At 55.4% G+C, this 22,651-nt stretch overlaps 2 protein-coding genes across 4 annotated transcripts; both read left to right on the top strand.

Annotated features, from left to right (window-relative positions):
* The first annotated feature begins 1,488 nt into the window (after positions 1 to 1,488).
* NBL1 (NBL1, DAN family BMP antagonist) lies at positions 1,489 to 16,329 on the top strand. 3 transcript variants are annotated; one of them, XM_063714626.1, is made up of 5 exons: positions 2,085 to 2,207; positions 11,521 to 11,777; positions 12,898 to 13,086; positions 13,210 to 13,321; positions 14,741 to 16,329. In XM_063714626.1, exons 3-5 carry the CDS (start codon positions 12,917 to 12,919, stop codon positions 15,002 to 15,004), a joined length of 546 nt encoding a protein of 181 aa, XP_063570696.1. In that variant the 5' UTR covers positions 2,085 to 2,207; positions 11,521 to 11,777; positions 12,898 to 12,916; the 3' UTR covers positions 15,005 to 16,329. The 3 variants fall into 3 exon arrangements, with proteins under 3 accessions (XP_063570693.1, XP_024106812.1, XP_063570696.1); XM_024251044.3 differs by lacking the exon at positions 11,521 to 11,777 and having other exon boundaries at positions 2,050 to 2,207; XM_063714623.1 differs by lacking the exons at positions 12,898 to 13,086; positions 13,210 to 13,321; positions 14,741 to 16,329 and having other exon boundaries at positions 1,489 to 2,207; positions 11,521 to 11,772.
* Positions 16,330 to 18,284: 1,955 nt separating this feature from the next.
* On the top strand, positions 18,285 to 22,114 carry LOC112134635 (small ribosomal subunit protein uS2-like). The gene has a single exon (XM_063714633.1). It carries the CDS (start codon positions 21,139 to 21,141, stop codon positions 22,024 to 22,026), a length of 888 nt encoding a protein of 295 aa, XP_063570703.1. The 5' UTR covers positions 18,285 to 21,138; the 3' UTR covers positions 22,027 to 22,114.
* The last annotated feature ends 537 nt before the right edge of the window (positions 22,115 to 22,651 follow it).

Here is a 22,651-nt window from a genome sequence, read left to right as displayed (position 1 = left end):
CAGGTTCAAGTGATTCTCCTGCCTCAGCCTCCCGAGTAGCTGGGACTAGAGGCACATGCCACCACACCTGGCTGATTTTTGTATTTTTAGTAGAGAGAGGGTTTCACCATATTGGCCAGGCGGGTCTCGAACTCCTGACCTCAAGTGATCCTCCTGCCTTGGCCTCCCAAAGTGCTGGGATTACAAGCATGAGCCACCTCGCCTGGCACTTTTAAAATAGAGACAATACTTACCTCATAGGTTTATTGTGAGAGTGGCAACAGCTTGCAATGGGATGAGGCACATGGTAAGGTGCTCAATATGTGTGAACTATTATAACGGTCATAGTTACCATTAAGGGAAGACCTATCTGTGCTACATCAATGGGGGATAATAATTACTTTACTCGCTGGGCGTGGTGGTTCACACCTGTAATCCCAACACTTTGGGAGGCCAAGGCGGGAGGATCACTTGAGGCCAGGAGTTCGAGACCAGCCTGGGCAATATGGCAAAACCCCATCTCTACTAAAAATACAAAAACTAGCTGGGCGTGGTGGTGGGCGTCTGTAATCCCAGCTATTCGGGAGGCTGAGAATTGCTGGAACCCGGGAGGCAGAGGTTGCAGTGAGCCGAGATCACGCCATTGCATTTCAGCCAGAGCAACAAGAGCAAAACTCTGTCTCAAAATAATAATAATAATAATAATAATAATAATAATAATAATAATAACTTCATTCAACCAAATACATTGTACATCTCACCTGGCCTGCCCATAAGCAATGGAGACACTGAAATAAACACATGATTCCTGCCCTCAAGGTCTAATGGAGGAAAGAGATGTACACAGCTATTCTAGAGGGAAATTGACATGAACAGAAGTTCTCATCCTGTGCTCCAGGATCACACTGGAGGAGGGAGATGCTCCCAGAGAGTCTTGGGAAGGCTTTCCAACCTGGAGCTGGAAGAATATTTGCCAGAGATGAAAGGAGGGGAAGGGAATTCCGGGCAGAGGGAAGGGCGCAGGCAACAGCTAGGAGGCACAGATGCAGGCTGGGTGTGGAGGGTGCGGGTAGGCTGGAGTACACCAGGGCGTTCCCAGCAGGCCACTAGGAGCCACCCAGGATGCTCGGCAACCTCATGAGTCAGACGAGCAGGGCTGTGTCTATCTGGAAGTTTCCAGCCAAGCTAGGTAAAACACATGGACACAGGTAACGATGCTGTAAAGCAAAATCCCCAAGTCCTACAATCGTGTCCCAGTGGTGTCCCTGAGCCACCACTTTCCAGAAGCAAAGTTATTTTCTCACCCCGTTGTTAAGCACACAGAATAGAGAAGGTACGGCCGCAATCCACCCAAGTGCCCACTGATTAGATAGGAACCCCCGAGGTGAGGCTGGAAGCTGGGGCCAGGAGCTCCACTCTTCCCAGGAGTCAGAGAAGTGAGTTCATTTGCTGGCTTTCTAGTTCCTAATAGTCCCTGGGGCTTTTCGGGATGCTTAAGCCAAGGGCGTGGGGCCGAGAGCGACACTAGGGTAACACTAGGCAAGGCTGAGCGACCCAGGCTACCAACAGCACGGACTTGAACCGGGTCGCATGCCGGAGCGGACGGGATGGGGTGCACCGCAGAACTGGGGACTCCTGGTGCCGGGACGCGGCGGGCTGGGGCGCCCCACTCTCGGGGCACGTCTGCAATGCCCGGTGCCCACAAAAAGGACACATCCATCTTTGTCATCCCGAGGCCTGGCACGGCCTGACGGCCCAGGCTCGGTAAAAGTCGGGCGGAGAGAGTGGAAGCGCAGAGAAACCCAGGGAGGGCCCTTTAGAACGGGCCAGGGCGCTGGCCAGGCGTCCCGGCCGCCCCACCACGCCGTCGGAGCGCGCCGAAGCTCAGCCTGGGGCCGGCGAGCTGGGAGAGGGCCCGGGGCCCCTGCCGCTGCGGCGCCCCCTCCTGCGCACCCGGAGGGAGAGGCCGCGCGCGCCCGCCCGCTCTTTCTGCGCGCGGCCCTCCCCGCTGCCCCCGCCCTCGCGCCCTGTTTGGAGGGAGCCACCCTGACGTCGGAGCCGCTCCCCCGCGCCGCGCGCCCGCTCGGGGCCGCAGACAGCGCGCAGCGCAGCCCAGCCGAGCGTCGCGGGGCCGCCCCCAGCCCTGCCGGCCGCCTCGCCGAGCCTCCTGGGGCGCCCGGGCCCGCGACCCCCGCACCCAGCTCCGCAGGACCCGGCGGGCGCGCGCGGTAAGTCCCTCCCGGGCCGGCACGCGGGCGCCCGGCTTCCAGAGGCTTCGGCCGCGGGGGCAGTGCCGCGCCCCCAGCCCGGAGCTGCGTCCCCCGGCGCGTCCGGCGGCCGCGGGCACCGGGTGGAGGCGCCGCCGCCGAGCTCAGGAGCCCTGGGGGACCTGGCGGGCGCCTCCGGACGCCGGCGCTGGGGACGTGGGCGCGGCACGGGGTGGCCGGGGGGCACCGCCGCGTCCGCAGCCCGTCCCCAGACTCGCGCCGGGGTTCCGTTTCTCGATCGGAGTTTCTGCGGCCGGGAGAGAGAGGGAGCGAGGGAGGGAGATGCGTGGCCGGGCGGGCCGGGCTCGCATGTCCCCCGGCCGTGCCCGGGCCTCGCCGCGCCGCGCCTCTCGGCTCTGGACGTTTCCGCCTCCCGCGGCCCCCTCTGCTTCGGTCCCCACGTCCGTGTGTCTGTCTCTCCGTCGCTCCGTTTCCGCCGCTCACTTTCCCCGGGTCTGCCCGTCTCTTTCCGTTCCCCGCCTGCCTCCGTGTTCGGCTGCCCGCGTTTGTGTCTCTGCCTCTGGCTTTTCTGTCCCTCTCTCTGTCTCTGCGCTACCCGCTGTGGGGGTCTCGCCGTGTGTCTGCGCGTCTCCCTGACCCCCCGCCCTCCGATCCAGACAATCCCCCCAGTGTCGGAGGCTCGCCTTCCCCCAGCGGGGTTCACGAATAGTTTCCTAGACCGGGTGCGCCAAACCCTCCCCCTGCCTCCCGCCGGCCCCGAGGCCTGGCCCGGGTCATCTCCCTGGAATTGAGTCTGGGGCAGGGAGAGCCAGCCTTTCCGGGGGCTCAGTTTTCTTAGGAATTCCACCCCCGCGAGGCCGGCTGGACGACAGGCCCTGCTGCGGGCCACCTGCCCGGCCCGCTCCCAGGGCGGGGCGATTCTGATCGTTTACAAGCGGCGGCAAAGGGGGCAGCCGCCTGCTTTGGCGTGGCCGGGGGTTGGCGGGCATCAAGGGAGAAGGCCACACTTCTAGGCTTTCGGAGGCCCTCGCTCCCCAAGCTGGACGCCACCAGCCTGTAACTAGGGGCACCCCAGGAAAACAGAGGTCAGGGCTGGAGGCCAAAGACCGGGTGCTGGCGGGGAAGCAATTGTCAACAAGGAGCCCCTCACCCTTTGTTACTGCGGAATGGGGCCTCCCTAGACTCCCCCAGATGCTGGGACTGCTTGGGCGTGGTTTGCCTTGAGTTGGGGCCAAAGAAAAGGCGAGGCTGCAGCGTTTCCTCGGTGACCCCCACCCCTCTCCACCCACCCCTGCAAGCTGGACCTCTCTCCCGGGCCTGTGTTTTGGAGGAGTGGACAGGAGAGTAGGTGTTCTGCATCGGCCAGGGATATGGCCTCATTATTTTAAAGTGAAATTTCAGGCTGAGTTTAGCTGCTTCCCCCCACCCACAACCCCAAGGGTCGGAGGCTGCCGGAGCGGGCAGGGTTGTTGGTGAGGTCTGCAGTGGAACTTCTGCTGAGCAGATGTGCAGCCCAGCCCTGCAGCAGCTCATTAGCATGGATTTGTTTTGGAGACTGTTTTTGGTTTGCGGGCAGGAGGGTCTGCCGTAAGGAGGGCCGTGGCCTGGGTTGGGGGGCTGGCACAGAGGTGGCCAGGGCTGGAAGGTGCAGGCAGGCCTGGGTGGCACGGGGTCGGCCCTGTGTGTCCGCCCCTGGATAGTTGACTCGTGCTCTTCCCAGTGCTGAAGGAAGGAAGGAAAAGCCACCCTGCCGTGAGACTGGGGTCGTGGAATCACAGTGGCCTTAAGCAGTATGCTGGAGCCAGGCTCCTCCCTGGGGGATCTGCTGAAATGGACGTTCCCAGGCCAGGCTGCCCAATTTACAGGTTGCAAACGTGAAGCTTAGGGAGGGGAAGCAAATGGTCAGTGGCTCGAGCTGTAACCATTAGACTCTCCTGACTCCAGGCACACAGAGAGCCAATGTATGAGCTTTGGCCAGAACTCATCCTCAAACCCCAGGGTGAGCCCAGGAAACCCGGTTGGGCTGACCAGAGCCGGGGCCTGACCTGGGTGAGCAGGGAGCCCCAGGCCTGACACTGCCTCGCCCCTTCACAGAGCAACAATTTCAGTTGCACCATTCAAGGAAGTCCCTGTGCTCATTCCAAGACCTGGAGCGATCGCCCCGCCCTTGCCAAGCCCCAAGCCTAGGGCTGCAGCCCAGCTGCCCTCCACACCCTCTGCGCCCAGCGGCACACTCAGCCTGGCAGCAGGGCACAGCCTGTATTCTTGAAGTTGGATTCTGGAGGAGGCCGGTGTCTCCACGACCCTGTCTTAGAGTCTGAGTGGGATCTGCCTCCCAGTTCCCACCTTGGATAGGGAATCATGTTGGGCGGCCCTTGACAGTTTCTAAAATCCATTCCCAGCTGTCATCCCTCTTCCTTGAGTTTCACCTCAAGGTTTTCCCTAAATCCAGTTTCACTGGGGCAGATGCAGCCCAGACTGAAATAGCCTCAGGACCTGCCGAGGATCCTGTGGGAGCGAGGGGCAGAAGGGAGTAGGCAGAGGCCAGGGAGGGTAAGAGGCCCAAGCTAGCACTTAAAGTGGCACGGACTGAGGAATTAACTATGATGGGCGATCTCTCCAGAGGTTTCCATGTATTCTTCAGTTTAATTCTCACAGCTGTCCTGTGAGCTGGATATTAGCACTGTCCCCACTTTGCAGATGAGGAAACTGAGGTACAGAAAGGTTAAAATGGGGCCAAGTGATCCTAGTGCTTTGGGAGGCTGAAGTGGGAGTTCAAGACCAGCCTGGTCAACAAAGGGAGACCTTACCTCTCCAAAAAATACAAAAAATTAGCTGGGCATGGTGGTGTATGCCTGTAGTACCAGCTATTCTGGAGGTTGAGGTGGGAGGATCACTTGAGCCTCAGAGTTTGAGGCTGCCGTGAGCTATGATTGTGCCACGGCACTCCAGCCTGGGTAACAGAGTGAGATCCTGTTACAAGTAAAAACATAAAAATAAAAAGAGAAAGATTAGAATGGCTGAGCTAAGATTTGAACCCCAGTCTGTCATAATTGTGGAGAATGGAGGAGGAGATCCAGACCCTGCCCTTAGTGAGTGTGGGGGGAGAGGAAAGGTGGGAGAGGCAGGGGAGGGAGAGCTTCTGGTTTGAAAGCCACCAGCCACAAACGCTGCATGCTCATTGTGCATGTGGACTGTGGTGTCACCTGAATGCTGAGCCCACAGGTAGAATCGTCCGTCCCCATCAGCTGGGGCCAAGTGTGGGGAGGTTCCCAGAGGAGATTCTGGAAGCAGGAGGTGAAGATGGGTGGGGAGGGAGAGCCCTGCCTTTCCACTGAGGATTGGTCAGCCCTGCCCTCCAGGGCTCTGCACTGAGTGGTTGCTGGAACCGGTAACAGGAAAGGCCTGGGGTGTGTGTGTGTGTGTGTGTGTGTGTGTGTGTGTGTGTGTGTGTGTGTGTGTGTGTGTGTGTGTGTGTGTGTGTGTGTGTGTGTGTGTGTGTGTGCGCGCGTGTGCGCGTGTGCGTGTGTGCGTGTGTGTGCGTGTGCGTGTGTGCGTGCGCGCGCACGCGTGCGCGCTTGTGCGGATATGCATTTTCTTGTGCATATATAGGCATGCTTATATATGTGTCTGTGTGTTCTGTGTTCATAGGGGGTGCAGGTGGTTTGGGGTATGGCTACTTTTGTGTGTGTGTGGGTCTGGGGTGAGTGGATACACTCTACCTTGAAAATCCTGGTATATCTGGCCTTGAGTGACCTTGAATATTCAGACTTAACCCAGAAGAGGAATTGGGGAGGATGGTTCACTTGTTATACCAAAGCCGATCCACTCTACAAAGGGTTTCGCTGTGGGCGGGAGTCAGGAAGAGGTAAGTGTTCCTTGAAATCTAGGCCACTCCTGTGTATTTAGGGTGCATTTAGGATGCCTTTCCAGGTACTGGAATCCAAGCAGTGGGGCTGGGGGGCCTCAGCGGCAGTGCTTTTAATCGAAGCCCCTTTCCTGGGGGCTGGGAGGCCGTTGCTCCTGGCCTGGCTGGGCCTCGGAGTCCCGTGGGGAGCACATTCAGGTGCCCAGGCCGTGCCTCATACCTGGGGGGGTCACAGGAGGAGGGCTGGGCCCCAGCATCTCAGTTTTGGCAGGCATCTCAGGAAAGAGGCTTCACAGACCTGACCCCGAAGCTGGCCTTCCTGGGGGACCCTCTGGACCAAGACTTCCAGGAAAGCAACCAGGGCAGGGTTGCTGTGTTTGTTCCCTGTCCTCTTCCCTGGAGTGGGAGCTATGGGTGGGTCACTTCCTTGATCTGTGCCTCAGTTTCCACAGTGCCAAAATGGGTCTGCTGCTGTCACCTCCTGGGGAATTTCCTTTCTGTGTGGGCGGCAGCTCAGAATGTACCAGGCATTGGCAGGGGGCTGCTGAGGAAGTGGAGGGCTTGGATTTGGGAGTGGTGGGTGGGTGGGGTTGGGAAGACACTCACCTGTGCTAAGGACACCTCCTTTAAAGCCTCACAGCGCCTCTGTGAGGAAGGATCGTGTCACACATAACTTTACCAGGGCTCCAAGAGCCAGGGTCAGCCATGGCCACAAGACGGTTGGCTAGGGAGACAGGAGTGGGATTTGAATTCTGGTCTGTGGAGCCCCCAAGCTTCCAGTCCAGGCAGTGGCTGAATGCTAGGGTGCTAACAGGAATGAGAAGCACAGTGGGCTGGGGCAGTGGCAGGAGCTCCAGGCCTCATCCTGACTCCAGATTCCATCGTTTCTTGCTTCCTTCTCTTTGGTGAACCTTTTCACCTGCAAGGGTAGCCAGGGGTTAACCTGCTACCGTCCAGGTTCAAATCCCGGTTCTCCTGTTTACTAACAGTGTAAGCCCAAGCAGATTTCTTAGCCTCTCTGCCTCAGTTTCTTCATCTAAAAATGGGGGAAAGAATAGGATCAGGCGGTTATTGTAGGACAGAATAAATTAATATCCAGTCACACACCACATAATGATGAACCATATACACAGTGGTGCTGCCATAAAATTATTATTATTTTTATTTTGAGATGGAGTCTCGCTCTGTCCCCCAGGCTGGAGTGCAGTGGTGCAATCTCAGCTCACTGCAACCTCTGCCTCCCGGGTTCGAGTGATTCTGCTGCCTCAGCCTCTTGAGTAGCTGGGACTACGGGCATGTGCGACCACACCTGGCTAGTTTTTGTACTTTTAGTAGAGACGAGGTTTCGCCATGTTGGCCAGGCTGGTCTCGAACTCCTGACCTCAAGTGATCTGCCCACCTCGGCCTCCCAAAATGCTGGGATTACAGGCATGAGCCACTGCGCCTGGCCTCCCATAGGATTATAATACCATATTTTTACTACACCTTTTCTTTCTTTCGTGATTGTGTAGTGGCACGATCCTGGCTCACTGCAGCCTCAACCTCCCAGGCCCGAGTGATCCTCTCACCTCAGCCTCCCAAGTAGCTGGGACCACAGGCATGCACCACCACGCCTGGCTAATTTTTAAATTTTTGTAGAGATGGGATCGCCTTATGTTGCCCAGGCTGGTCTTGAATTCCTGAGCTCAAGCAGTTCTCTCACCTCGGCCTCCCAAAATGCTGGGATTACAGGTGTGAGCCACCATGCTTAGCCTACTTTACGTTTTCTTTTCTTTCTTTCTTTTTTTTTTTTTTTGATACAGAGTCTCGCTCTGTCACCCAGGCTGGAGTGCAGTGGCGTGATCTCGGCTCACTGCAAGCTCTGCCTCCCGGGTTCACGCCGTTCTGCTGCCTCAGCCTCCGTGTATGTTACAGTGACCTACAGTATTTAGTATAGTCACACGTGGTCCAGACTTGTAGCCTAGGAGCAATGGGCTATGCCGTATAGCCTAGGTTTGTAATAGACTAGACTATTCAGGTTTGAGTTCACTCTGTGGTGTTCACAGAGCAACAAAATCACCTAATGCCCCATTTCTCAGAGCGCATCCCCGTGGCTAAGTGACGCATGACTGTAATTGCGCTCTTACATTTAGTTCAGAATTCAGAACCTCTGCTTCCCTCCTGAGAGCCAGCTCTGACTGCGCCAACTCAAAACAACTGTCCCCTATTTACCCACGTCCCTGGACCTCCCCTCAGGGGAGTGTCTGAGTGGGCATAGGGTCTGTGCCCCCAGCTCCCTGCTCTCACCCTTGCCTTTCTCCCCACCCTCCTAGAAGTGAGTGAGTGAGTGAGTGTGGAACTGCAGGGCCCTGAACGGCCCAGGACAGGGCATTGCTTTGCCTGACTTGCTGGGGGCCTTGGGACAGCCCCTTGCAGAGCAGGGAGACTTGGCCTGGGAGATCTCCAACTTTCCTTCCCGCCCTCGCTTTTGGGGAGTCCCATGACTTGCTGTGTGACCTTCATGCCGGGAGGAAGGGTTGAGAATCTGGGTGAGGCTTTCAAGGCTTAGGAAGGAAAGTACGATCGCTGCTTAAAAAAAAAAATAGATGAGTTGCTCCTTGAAAAAACAAAAAAGCATAAACCAACAAAAAAAGAAAACGTGCTAGCCAAGAGCCCACCCCACTGGTGGGGGCAGCCTGGGCTCTTCGGGGCTGGGCAGGAGGGCGGGTGGAGGCAGGTGTGTCTGGATGACAGCTGTGTGTGGGAGAGACTTCATCTGGCATCCTCACTGCCTCCTGTTCCAGCCCAGCCTTGGCTCTGATGCTGGCCCAGCCTTTCCCATGATCCCCTGGGGGGAAGAGAGCTGACCTTAGTGGGTGCCTCCTAGGTGCTGAGTACCTTCATTTACTCCTCCCAGTTCTTCTCCAGGGAAGGCGCAATGCTCCCCATGTTAGAGTTGAGAAAGGCAGTTTCTGAGGACTGAACTTATTTCTGGGAGTCACACAGCTCCTAAGGGGAGGGGCTGCAGTTCAAACACTGGAGACTCCAGGGTCCATGCTTCCAGGGGGATCCCAGGGAAAATGCTGGAGCTCCACGCTGCTGGCCCGGGGAGGCCAAGGCCCCAGCGCCCTGCGGAGAGCCTGCCAGGGCCTGGTGGGTTGGGTTATAGCACCCCTCTGTGGGCACAGCTGGCCCTGTGATGACCTCAGCTGTGTACTGGAAAGGGTGGAAGGTAAGGAGGGGGACTTCTGCCTCAGTTTGTCTCATTTCTCCTAACCTCTGCCCCAGCCTGACCCTGATAACCAGTTCCTGATCTCTGGGCCTGCAACCTCCTCCAAAAATCACCATTACCCTATTTCCCAGTAAGCCTCCATTAGCCTCAACCCCAGTCTCAACACTCGGCTTCAGCCTGGTCCTGACCCACAGCCTCAGTTGTGACCTCTCCTAATTCCAACTCCAAGTGCTCACCCCAGCCTCCCTCCCTCCCTCTGTCCCTCCCTCCCTGCCTCCCTCCCTCTTTTCTTTCCTGTCCTTTTTTTCCCTTTCCTTGTCAACAGGTTCTTGCTCTGTCACCCAGTCTGGAGTGCAGGGACTCAATCATGGCTCACTGCAGCCCCAAGCTCCTGGTCTCAAGCCATCCTCCTGCCTCAGCTTCCCACATAGCTGGACTACAGGTGCACATCACAATGCATAATGTGATAATAAAAAATGTGTTATCACAATGTGATAATAAAAAATATTTTATTTTATTTTTTTTAGAGACCAAGTCTCACTTTGCTTCCCAGGCTAGTCTTGAACTCCTGAGCTCAAGTGGTCCTCCCGCTTTGGCCTCCCCAAGTGCTGGAATTACAGGTGTGAGCCACCATGTCTGGCCCAGGCTACTTTCATTACAACCCTCGTCTCAATTCCAAATCCACATCACTTCCTGCCCCAGTCACCTCCCTGGCCCCCTGTGACCTGTTGTTCCTGAGGAAGCAAGATGAGGTCAGATATAGGAGGACAAGGGTCCCTGGACCTCTCCTAAGGGTCTAGGGGGCCAGTCCAGCCCAGGGAGCCCTGGCCTTAAATGAACCTTCAGGACCCTTCAGGTGTGCTCTGGGCAGACCCTGACTCAGGAGTGAGGAAGCCTCCTGCATGCCAGGCTTGTTGAAAAATTCATTGGGTTGCCAGTTAGGGAGGAATCCATTCTATTTTGTTAGGATGTGGTTGTACTGGAAACATGGGCTTTGTCAGCGAGACCAGAAATGCCTGGGTGAGGGCCTGGATCGTGACAGGAACTCATTTGGGAGGCGGTGGGGGGGCAGCTTGTCCGACCTCACTTCCAGCTGCCCTTCCTCCCCAGTGGGCTGGGAGTGGGGCTTATCCCGGCATTGGGGTCCCCTGAGATGGAGACCTGCAGGAGAGGGGCAGGAGCTGGGGGAACTTGCTGGATGGGGAGCGGACTGCCTGGAGGGGGTCACAGCCCTGCAGGAGCCCCGCTCAGCCAGCCCACCTCTAGACCTCTGCTCCCCAGACACTTTATAAAGTGCTTGGCTCTGGGCTGGGCGCGGTGGCTCACACCTGTAATCCCAGCACTTTGGGAGGCCGAGGTGGGCAGATCACTTGAGGTCAGGAGTTGGAGACCAGCCTGGCCAACATGGTGAAACCCCATCTCTACTAAAAATACAAAAATCAGCCAGGTGTGGTGGCGAATGCCTGTAATTGCAGCTACTCTGGAGGCTGAGGCAGGAGAATCACTTGAACTCGGGAGGCGGAGGTTGCAGTGAGCCGAGATCATGCCATGACACTTCAGCCTGGGCAACAGAGTGAGACTCTGTCTCAAAAAAATAGATAAGTAAGGCCGGGCGCAGTGGCTCACATCTGTAATCCCAGCACTTTGGGAGCCCGAGGCGGGCGAATCACGAGGTCAGCAGATCGAGACCATCCTGGCTAACATGGTGAAACCCCGTCTCTACTAAAAATACAAAAAAATCAGCGGAGCATGGTGGCAGGCACCTGTAGTCCCAGCTACACGGGAGGCTGAGGCAGGAGAATGGCGTGAACCCGGGAGGCGGAGCTTGCAGTGAGCCGAGATCGTGCCACTGCACTCCAGCCTGGGCGACAGAGTGAGACTCTGTCTCAAAAAAAAAAAAAAGTACCTGGCTCTGCCATCTCCATGGCCCATGGTAGGATTGTCCTAAATGGGATGCCCAGTCTCAGGCCACCTGACTCCTGGTGCTGGGCTTCTGTGGGGCCACTGGGACCAGGACCTGTCTCCTCTTCCTCCTGATTTAGCCTCACCCAGGACCCTCTAGGGACTGTCCCAAGGTAAAGAATCCCTGACTGAGTGCACAGCTGCCTAGGAAGCCTGATCAAAACGCAGACTCCTACCCACCCTAGAACTTTTACTCCACAGGTTCCTGGGGAATTTTGATCATTTGTCAGGTTTGGGAACCACTGGCCTGGCTCACTGCACTCATTTTACAGGTGGTGGGGAAACAGGCCTGAGTGTCCTGGTCACCCAGTACACGTGGACCCATGCCCTTTCTCCGCTGTGCCGTCCTCCGAGGGTTTCGGGGCCTCCTTGAAGAAGGCACTGCCCTCATCTCCGAATGTCTCTGAAGCCTCCCTCCCCCGTGCTTTTTGCATTGGGGGGCATGGGTGAAACAACCTGGGGCGAGTCTCCTGCAAGCGGAATCCTTTGACACAGACTGCCCTGCAGCGCCACCTTGTGGCAGATCCCGGTATTGTTTTAGTATAGCATCCTATAGCAGGGGAATTTGCAAATGGCCAAGTGCTTAGCTTTGATTGGCTCCCGCTTGACTCACGTGTTAGAATGGGGCTGGGGACAGTGATCTGTGTAGAGCCCTCGTGGATTCGAGTTTCTCGTGAGGCATCTTAGAAAACAATACTGTCTGGTTCAGGGTCAGTTTTTTTGACTGAGGTCTGGCCAGCCAAGGTGGCCCAGGAATTCACTGCAGGCCAGGTGCGGTGGCTCACGCCTGTAATCTCAGCACTTTGGAAGGCTGAAGCAGGAAGATCGCTTGAGCCCCAGGAGTTTGAGGCCAGCCTGGGCAACATGGCGAAACCTGGTCTTTACAAAAATTAGCCAGGTGTGGTGGCGGATGCCTGTAGTCCCAGCAACTCGGGAGGCTGAGTTGGGAGGATCACCTGAGCCCAGGGAAGTCGAGGCTTCAGTGAGCCGTGATCATGCCACTGCACTCCAGCCTGGGTGACCGAGTGAGATCTTTTCTCAAAAAACAAAACCAAAAAGAAATCACAGCAACGTGAAGGTTAAGGCTAACTTTTCAAACGTCAGAATCCTGACAACGGTTGCAGTGGCTTTCCAGGAGACGTGCTGTGTGGCCAGCCCCTCGAGGGCTGTGTGGATAACTTTTTGTGTGTTTTCCTGGATGACTCACAGCATCAAAGGGAGAAAGGAGGTAGTAATTGTTCAGCACTTGACATGTGCTTGAACACTTCGTAATTGCAATCCTGTGCCAGGCAGTGGCACCATCTCCCCTTTTTAGATGAAGAAACCGAGGCACCGAGATAAAAAGTAACTTGCTCAAGGCAACATAGGAAGTTGTAAAACCAACCAACGCATATGGAATGTGTATTATCTGCTAGGCTCATTTAATATCTCATCTGACCTTCCAGATACCCATCTGATGTAGGTACCACTCCCAGCTCCAATTGTGAGATTCAGAGGGGAGAAATAACTTGTCCAAAGTTGCACTTGGTTAGTAAGTGGGAGAGCTGGTGTTGCGCCAAGGAGTCGGATGCCAGAGCCCATGCTGTAACACCACTGCCCGGCCCCCTGCACCTTGCTGTGCCTCACCTGGCACCTGTGCTCTGTTCTAGGGCTCTGGAGGCCACGGGCATGATGCTTCGGGTCCTGGTGGGGGCTGTCCTCCCTGCCATGCTGCTGGCTGCCCCACCGCCCATCAACAAGCTGGCATTGTTCCCAGATAAGAGTGCCTGGTGCGAAGCCAAGAACATCACCCAGATCGTGGGCCACAGCGGCTGTGAGGCCAAGTCCATCCAGAACAGGTGGGACCCGAGGGGTGGGTGGGGGGATACAGACAGGGGCCCAAGGAGGGAGGAAGAGGACCAGAGCTGCCCAACCCTGCCTCCCCAACAGTGACATGGGCATGGTGGCCTCTCTTTCCACAGGGCGTGCCTAGGACAGTGCTTCAGCTACAGCGTCCCCAACACCTTCCCGCAGTCCACAGAGTCCCTGGTTCACTGTGACTCCTGCATGCCAGCCCAGTCCATGTGGGAAATTGTGAGTACTGCCTGCCTGCCCCACCCAGTCTCGGCCCGGAGCCTGCCCCAGCCTTGGCCTTTCTCCCCAGGCGCCTGTATTCCAGCAGATGGCCACAGGAGCTTAGCAAGGCCCCACTGTGTGCAGGGTGAACGGCTTGTGCTGGGGATACAAATGTGGGCCTCCCCACAGGATGGCTCAGAAGTCTGACACCAACTTGTACAGGACAGGGATGTTCCCGAAGTTCCATTCTGATGTCTGTCATGGGCTGAAGTCCTTTCAGGAGCTTTCTGTTGTTATAGGATGAGACCAAAATCTTTGCCCTGTCCCGAGAACCTGGCATGGCCTGGCTCAGTGGCCTTTCCAGCCTCCTCCTGCTTCCTGCCCTCCTTACTAGCTTGACGCTTAAACACAGCCGCCTCCTTTCAATGCCTCGCACCTGCTCCGTTCGCTCCTACCCCAGGGCCCTGCACCCGTTCTTTTCCCTGCTTGGAACACCACCTCTGTCCCCCTTCTCTAGTTCACTTCTATTCATTCTTCTGCCCTTGGCCCAAGCAGCGTTTCCTCAGGGCCCCTTTCCAGGCCCCCTGACTGGAGCACACCCCGGTACCGTTGGCTCTCAGAGCACAGTGTGCCTCCGCTTCAAGCGCCTTTCACACCTGCAGTCTTCCACCTGCATCTGGGTGATTTTGACAGGTCTGTTTCCCCCACTAGACTCTGATTTCCTTGAGGGAAATGTGTCTTTGTGTCCCCAGAGCTGGCACAGGGTAGGCGCTCTGTGGAAGGGACGAAGGAAGAGAGGAAGGGAGGGAGAAGGAAAGAAGGTACTTAGATAGGTGATGATAGGGGCAGAGTAGGAGGTAGATGGGGTTCCTGCAGGGTGAGCCTCAGCTGGCCTGGGCTTTGGGATGGGGCTCTTTTGAGGAAGTGAAGTCTGGGCTCAGACCCAAAGGCACAGTTTAGGGCATGTGGTAGTGGTGGGGGTGGTTGGGGAACCTTCCAGGCAAAGGGAACAGCATGTGCAGAGTCCCTGAGGCAGAGCCCAAGCACAGGATTGGTAAGAGTGATGCAGGGTCAGGGTTAGGGAGGCCAGCCAGCCGGCAGCACCTGAAGCTCCTGGGTGGCCTTAGTGAGGGGTCAGGGTTTGTCTCCAAGTGCAGGGGGATCACGGCGGTGGGGGCGATTTTAGCAGGGGCAGGCCACACTGGTGGCTGCTGGTGGGGAATGGGTGGGAAGGTGGCAGGACTGGATGTGAGGAGACAGCTCTAGTGGCTTGTGCAGGGGTTCAATTTCCCCCTCCCCATGGGACCCCGGAGCTAACTGGGCATCACAGGTGAGCTCTGGGATTCTTGATCCCATGAGGAAGTATTACCCTAGGGGCTTCCTTGCCTGCCCCAGGCCTTTGGGAACATGCCTCCACTTCTCTCTTGCCCTCTGCAGGTGACGCTGGAGTGCCCGGGCCACGAGGAGGTGCCCAGGGTGGACAAGCTGGTGGAGAAGATCCTGCACTGTAGCTGCCAGGCCTGCGGCAAGGAGCCTAGTCACGAGGGGCTGAGCGTCTATGTGCAGGGCGAGGACGGGCCGGGATCCCAGCCCGGCACCCACCCTCACCCCCATCCCCACCCCCACCCTGGCGGGCAGACCCCTGAGCCCGAGGACCCCCCTGGGGCCCCCCACACGGAGGAAGAGGGGGCTGAGGACTGAGGCCCCCCGACTCTTCCTCCCCTCTCATCCCCCTGTGGAATGTTGGGTCTCACTCTCTGGGGAAGAGTCAGGGGAGAGGCTGAAGCTCCCCTTTGGCACTGGATGGACTTGGCTTCAGACTTGGACTTGGAATGCTGCCCGGTTGCCATGGAGATCTGAACGGGAGGGGTTGGAGCCAAGCTGCACAATATAATATATTCAAGAGTGGGGGGAGGAAGCAGAGGTCTTCAGGGCTCTTTTTTGGGGGGAGGGTGGTCTCTTCCTGTCTGGCTTCTAGAGATGTGCCTGTGGGAGGGGGAGGAAGTTGGCTGAGCCGTTGAGTGCTGGGGGAGACCATCCAAGATGGCATGAATCGGGCTAAGGTCCCTGGGGGTGTAGATGGTACTGCTGAGGTCCCGGGCTTAGGGTGAGCATCTTGCCAGCCTCAGGCTTGAGGGAGGGCTGGGCTAGAAAGACCACTGGCAAAAACAGGAGGCTCCGGCCCCACAGATTTCCCCAAGGCCTCTCACCCCACTTCCCATCTCCAGGGAAGCGTCGCCCCAGTGGCACTGAAGTGGCCCTCCCTCAGCGGAGGGGTTTGGGAGTCAGGCCTGGGCAGGACCCTGCTGACTCGTGGCGAGGGAGCTGGGGGCCAGGCTCTCCGGGCCTTTCTCTGGCTTCTTTGGTTTGCCTGGTGGGGGAAGGGGAGGAGGGGAAGAAGGAAACGGAAGAGTCTTCCAAGGCCAGAGGGAGGGGGACAACCCCCAAGACCACCCCTGAAGACAAGCATCCCCCTCCTCTCCCTGTTAGAAATGTTAGTGCCCCGCACTGTGCCCCAAGTTCTAGGACCCCAGAAAGCTGCCGGAGCCGGCTGCCCTCTCCTCTCTCCCAGGGATGCTCTTTGTAAATATCGGATGGGTGTGGGAGTGAGAGATTACCTTCCTCGCCCCAAGGTTCCAGAGGCCCTAGGTGGGATGGGCTCGCTGAACTTCGAGGAACTCCAGGACGAGGAGGACATGGGACTCGTGTGGATAGCCAGGGTTCACTTGGGCTCTCTCTAGCTCCCCAGTTCTGCCTGCCTCCTCCCTCCCAGCTGCACTTTAACCCTAGAGGGTGGGGACCTGGGGGGAGGGGCAGGGCAGGCGGGCCCGTGAAGAAAGCCCCTCGTTGCCCAGCACTGTCTGCATCTGCTCTTCTGTGCCCAGGGTGGCTGCCAGCTCACTGCCTCCTGCCTGGGGTGGCCCGGCCCTCCTGGCTGTTGTGACGCGGGCTTCTGGAGCTTGTCACCATTGGACAGTCTCCCTGACGGACCCTCAGTCTTCTCATGAATAAATTCCTTCAACGCCTGTGTTCTCCTCCTCACTGACTGGCTCTGCCGACCCAGGATCTACGGAAGCACCGGCAGCGAGGCCCAGGGGCAGCAGGGCCTGGGCCCAGGCAGTGGGGTGCTGAGCAGACCTGCCTGGCCCCCACGCGGCACTGTTGTCTCTGCATCCTTGTGGCCCTCTCCCTGTCTTGCCCTGTGCACCCCTGGCTCCTGATCCTCTGTCTCCCCAGCTTTCACCTCTTTCCTTGGGTGCCAGTTTCTGGCCTCGCATACACCTTGGGTGGGCCTCCAGAACTGGGCTTCATGGATTTTGGCCCCTGGTCTCCTGGGCTTGCCTCATGCCATCTCTTCACCCACACAATGGCCCAGGATCAGCCCTTGCCTGGGCCTGGCCTGCCTGGCCCCCTGGGAGAAGGGGAAACAGACAAAAGTATTGATTACAGATTAATATATAAGGCTGGGCCCTGTGCTGGGTTCTCGCCCAGTCGGCACCACCTCCCAGTGATGCGGATATTGTCCTCAATTTATAGATGAGGCATCTGAAGAGCAGGTGCTAGTAATTTTCCCAGGGTCATGCAGTCAAGAAATGTCAGCAGGACTGGAACCCAGGCATCGGCTCAGGGCCCACACCAAGCTTGGGCATGCCAGCACTCATTCGATCATTGAACAAGTCCATAGTAGGACATTTCACCTTTGTTTTATGGAGTGGGAAACTGGGGCTCTGGAAGCACAGGTGACTCGTATAAACTCGCAGTTCCCTTGACTCCTGACCTCACACCTGGACACTTAATGGCAGCACAGTCTTGGGCAGGACCCGCCTTCATCCTGTGTCTGGAACAAAGCTGGGTATACATTCATAGATAAATAAGGGCTGGGCACCGTGGCTCACGCCTGTTATCCTAGCACTTTGGGAGGCCGAAGCAGGAAGATTGTCTGAGCAACAAAAAGTGAGACCCTGTCTCTATAAAAAATCAAAAAATTAGCCAGGTGTGGTGGTACGCGTCTGTATTCCCAGCTACATGGGAGGTTGAGGCGGGAGGATTGCTTGATCCCTGGAGGTCGAGGCTGCAGTGAGTCATGTTCGTGTCACTACACTCCAGCCTGGGCGATAGAGTGAGAACCTGTCTCAAAAAAAAAAAAAAAAAAAAAAAAAGGGACGAAAGGAAGGGGAAGGGGAAGAAGAGAAAGGAAGGAAGAAAAAACAAGCTTGTAAGGGTCTGCTGGAAATAAAGCAATAAAGCAGGAAGATGAGTTGGCCTGGCTGGCTCAGCGTGGAATGCTAGCCAGAGTTCAGACTTCATTCTCTTTGCATTGAGACGCCCTAGAGGTGTCTGTGCAAAGCTGCGTTTCAGGAGACTAAGCTAGGTTGGAGGAGAGAGATGCTGGGGCTATCAGCGGGGACTGCAAGGCTGCAGGCGGGAGAGGATGGGGCCAGTTATGTCAGGCCGTGGGGTTGGAGAGGCAGGGCCGTGAGAAGCGCTGCTGATTGGATGTGGGAGCCCAGCGAGAGGGAGTAGCCTGGCTTGAGAGACGTCAATTGAGAAGCATCCCTTGGTGTGCCACCTTCCGGGGATGGAGGGAATTGCATCCTGCATCCTCCCCCAGTGAGGAGGGACTTAAGTTTTTGTTTTTTTTTTTTTTTTGAGCTGGGGTCTGGCTGTATCGCCAGGCTGGAGTGCAGTGGCGCGATTTCGGTTCACTGCAACCTCCGCCTTGCGGGTTCAAGTGATTCTCCTGCCTCAGCCTCCCGAGTAGCTGGGACTACAGGCGCACGCCACCACGCCCAGCTAATTTTTGTATTTTTAGTAAAGACGGGGTTTCACCATGTTGGCCAGGATGGTCTCCATCTCTTGACCTCGTGATCTGCCCGCCTCGGCCTCCCAAAGTGCTGGGGTTACAGGAGTGAGCCATCGCGCCTGGCCTGGGACTTAAAGTCTTTACAAGGGATTAACACTGACAGCAGCGCAGATAGCGACGCAGGTCCCTCTCTTTCCACTTTGTTTGCCTGTATGGAGCCAGCTCTCAACTGGTTTTCTTCCTCTGCTCCAAGCCTCTGAGGAGATTGAGTCTGCTTGGGTTCAAATCTTAGCTGGACCACTGCCTAACTATAGTCTTGAGCAAGTCACATAAGATCTCCAAGACTCACTTTTCCTATGTGCAAAATGGGGAATAATGGTCACACCTACCTCACTCTTAGAGTGGCAGTGAGTGTTACGTGAGTCAGCACACGTGTAGAGCTCGGGATATGCCTGGCTTTAGTAAGACCTCAGTGGATGTCAGCTGTTATTGTGATTGAGAATGAATGATTGGCCCACGCTGCAGGGTGTTGCACTGATAGTTTTGTTCATTTACTCATTCATTGAACAGATATTTATTGAAAGCCTAATATGTGCTAGAGATCCAGTGTGAACCAGACAGACAGATCCCTGCCTGCCTTCAGGGAGTTTACCCAGTTGTTCAGTTGCTTTCTGGCACAGAGCAGCTTTGGGCAGGCTGGCAACCTCCCTGGGGCCTTGATTTCTCCACCTCTGTCATGAGGAGCTTGCCCCGGTCCCCTGTGAACTGACAGGCATGGAAGGTCTGGGGCAGACGACTCCCTAAAAATCAGCTATTCCATAGTGGCACCTGCTATCTCATCTGGGGAGGAAGCTCTGATGGCTAGAAGTAATCAAGCAAAAGCTGAGTATTCTTGAAAGTCCCTCTTTACCCTGAAATGTTTATTTTTGTTTGTTTTTTGTTTTGTTTTGTTTTGTTTTGAGACGGAGTCTTGCTCTGTCGCCCAGGCTGGAGTGCAGTGGTGCGATCTCGGCTCACTGCAAGCTCCGCCTCCCAGGTTCACGCCATTCTCCTGCCTCAGCCTCCCGAGTAGCTGGGACTACAGGCGCCCACCACCATGCCTGGCTAATTTTTTTGTATTTTTAGTAGAGATGGGGTTTCACTGTGTTAGCCAGGATGGTCTCGATCTCCTGACCTCATGATCCGCCCACCTCGGCCTCCCAAAGTCCTGGGATTGCAGGTGTGAGCCACCACGCCCGGCCAACCCTGAAATGTTAAGAGGTCTAGGACTTCATTATTTCGTGACACAAATGACAGTTATAGGAGAGCACACACAAAGCGTCTATAAAGGTCTCAGCCAGGTGTGGGGCTCATGCCTGTAACTCTAGTGCTTTGCGAGGCTGAGGCAGGAGGATCACTTGAGGCCAGGAGTTTGAGACCAGCCTGGGCAATACAGCAAGACCTTGTCTCTACAAAAGACTTAAAAAATTTAGCTGGGTGTGGTAGCGCACACCTCTAGTCCTACCTACTTGGGAGGCTGAGGTGGGAAGGTAGCTTGAACACAGGAGTGCGAGGTTACCGTGAGCTATGATAGCATCACTGCCTCCAGCCTGGGCCACAGAGCAAGACTCTTGTCTCTAAAAAAGAAAAAAAAAAAGTCTCAAGTTCAAGACAATAACAGTATGGCCACAAGGTGGCACCATAACCCTGGCACAATCTTAAAATTTTAAATTTTAGCACAGAGCATATTATAACAAACATCAGTGGATCCATCACCCAGAATGAACAAATGTTAAAGTTATTGCCAGGTTTTCTTTAGTTTGTTTGTTTGAGACACTGTCACCCAGGCTGAAGTTCAGTGGCTATTCACAGGTGTGATCATAGCTCACTGCAGCCTTGAACGCTTGGCCTCAAGCAATCCTCTCACCTCAGTCTCACAAGTAGCTGAAACTACAGTTGTGCACCACCATGCTCGGCTAATCTTTAGGTCTTTTTTTAAAAATAAAAGATATCAAGTATTGTGGGAAAAGTGAAAGCAGAAAGACTAATATTCTATGCACTACATACAGATTTTTACAAAGCAACATTTATCAGGCAGAATTTTTTACTCATCTCATTCACCGCTCCACTGCCTTGGTTTCATAGCAGCAGAGAATTTAAGAGGCTTTGCACAACTTCACAGAGCAAGTGGCAGACTCTGGATGATGAACCCAGGTTGCTGGGCTCCAAAATCCTTCCACACAGCACCTCTCAGGGTTGCAGTTGTCCACGTCAGAAATCCCTGGGCTCAAGGAGTTAGCAGAGAGCTGAATGCATTATGATTGTGCTGATGGGAACTCTAAGGCCAAGAGCTAGTTTTTTTTTTTTTAGATGGAGTTTTGCTGTTTTTGCCCAGGCTAGAGTGCAGTGGTGTGATCTCAGCTCACTGCAACCTCTGCCTCATGGGTTCAAGTGATTCTCCTGCCTCAGCCTTCTGAGTAGCTGGGACTATGGGCGTGCATCACTACACCTGGCTAATTTTGTATTTTTAGTAGAGATGGGGTTTCATCATGTTGACCAGGCTGGTCTCGAACTCCTGACCTCAGGTGATCTGCCCGCCTTGGCCTCCCAAAGTGCTGGGATTACAGGCGTGAGCCACTGCGCCTGGCCAGCTAGCATTAACATAGTACCAAAGACACAGATTACATCAGTGTCATTTAATCCCCTCAGCAACTCTGTGAGGTGGGTGCCGTATTGTTCTGCTAACTATTACAGAAGAGAAAACTGTGACTCAAGGAGATGGAGCCACTGGCCCTGTAATCCCAGAGCTGGGATGGAGCGGGGATCCCAAGCCAGGTCTTTCTGACTCTCTGCCCAGGCTTGCTGTACTACATTCTGTTCCTTGGGGGCATGGCAGAAATCGTCACAGTGGTGCAGTGTGGTGGCAAGGAGGAAGGACAGGCCTCCTCTATCTGCTTAAAAGATGCTTCTGTGGCCTTTCCGCGCTATCTGCAGAGGGATCCATACGGCGTTGTTCTGGATTCCCGTCGTAACTTAAAGGGAAACTTTCACAATGTCCGGAGGCCTTGATGTCCTGCAAATGAAAGAGGAGGATGTCCTTAAGTTCCTTGCAGCAGGAACCCACTTAGGTGGCACCAATCTTGACTTCCAGATGGAACAGTACATCTATAAAAGGAAAAGTGATGGCATCTATATCATAAATCTGAAGAGGACGTGGGAGAAGCTTCTGCTGGCACCTCGTGCTATTGTTGCCATTGAAAACCCTGCTGATGTCAGTGTTATATCCTCCAGGAATACTGGCCAGAGGGCTGTGCTGAAGTTTGCTGCTGCCACTGGAGCCACTCCAATTGCTGGCCGCTTCACTCCTGGAACCTTCACTAACCAGATCCAGGCAGCCTTCCGGGAGCCACGGCTTCTTGTGGTTACTGACCCCAGGGCTGACCACCAGCCTCTCACGGAGGCATCTTATGTTAACCTGCCTACCATTGCGCTGTGTAACACAGATTCTCCTCTGCGCTATGTGGACATTGTCATCCCACGCAGCAACAAGGGAGCTCACTCAGTGGGTTTGATGTGGTGGATGCTGGCTCGGGAAGTTCTTCGCATGCGTGGCACCATTTCCCGTGAACACCCATGGGAGGTCATGCCTGATCTGTACTTCTACAGAGATCCTGAAGAGATTGAAAAAGAAGAGCAGGCTGCTGCTGAAAAGGCAGTGACCAAGGAGGAATTTCAGGGTGAATGGACTGCTCCAGCTCCTGAGTTCACTGCTACTCAGCCTGAGGTTGCAGACTGGTCTGAAGGTGTACAGGTGCCCTCTGTGCCTATTCAGCAGTTCCCTACTGAAGACTGGAGCGCTCAGCCTGCCACGGAAGACTGGTCTGCAGCTCCCACTGCTCAGGCTGCTGAATGGGTAGGAGCAACCACTGACTGGTCTTAAGCTGTTCTTGCATAGGCTCTTAAGCAACATGGAAAAATGGTTGATGGAAAATAAACATCAGTTTCTAAAAAAAAAAAAAAAAAAAAAAAAAAAGATGCTTCTGTGGGCAAGGCTGAGGCTCTGAGCACCAAATAGCAGCTTAGAGTTGGTGGGTAGGTGCTGCAGGCTCTGAGGTGCCTGAGGGGAGGTTTTGACCATCTGTAATGGGCTCTCTTTGCCATGGGCATCGAGCAGATCTGGGTTTCAGTTCCACTTCACCACTTGCTGCTGGTGATCTGGGGCAAGGCCCTTGGCCTCTCTGAACCCCAGTTTAACGTCTACCTCTCAGCATTATTGTAGGTGTCAGAATAAATAACTGGAGGAGTAGGAACCGTACAACAAAGCCCCTGGGGACATCGCAGGAGCCTTCAATTTGGAAAGTATTATTTTTCTATTTCTGTGGAGAAAAAATGATCCCACCCTGTTCTCTTTATACATTTTCTTTTTCTCTTTCTCTTCTTTCTTTCTCTTTCTTTCTTTTCTTTCTCTCTTTCCCTTTTTTTTTTTTTTTTTTGACAGAGTCTTGCTCTGTCACCCAGGCTGGAGTGCAGTGACACAGTCTTGGCTCACTGGAACCTCTGCCTCC

Source organism: Pongo abelii, chromosome 1 (genome assembly GCF_028885655.2).
Source record: "Pongo abelii isolate AG06213 chromosome 1, NHGRI_mPonAbe1-v2.0_pri, whole genome shotgun sequence".
Classification (NCBI taxonomy): Eukaryota; Metazoa; Chordata; class Mammalia; order Primates; family Hominidae; genus Pongo; species Pongo abelii.
This window is presented reverse-complemented; position numbering and strand designations above follow the sequence as displayed.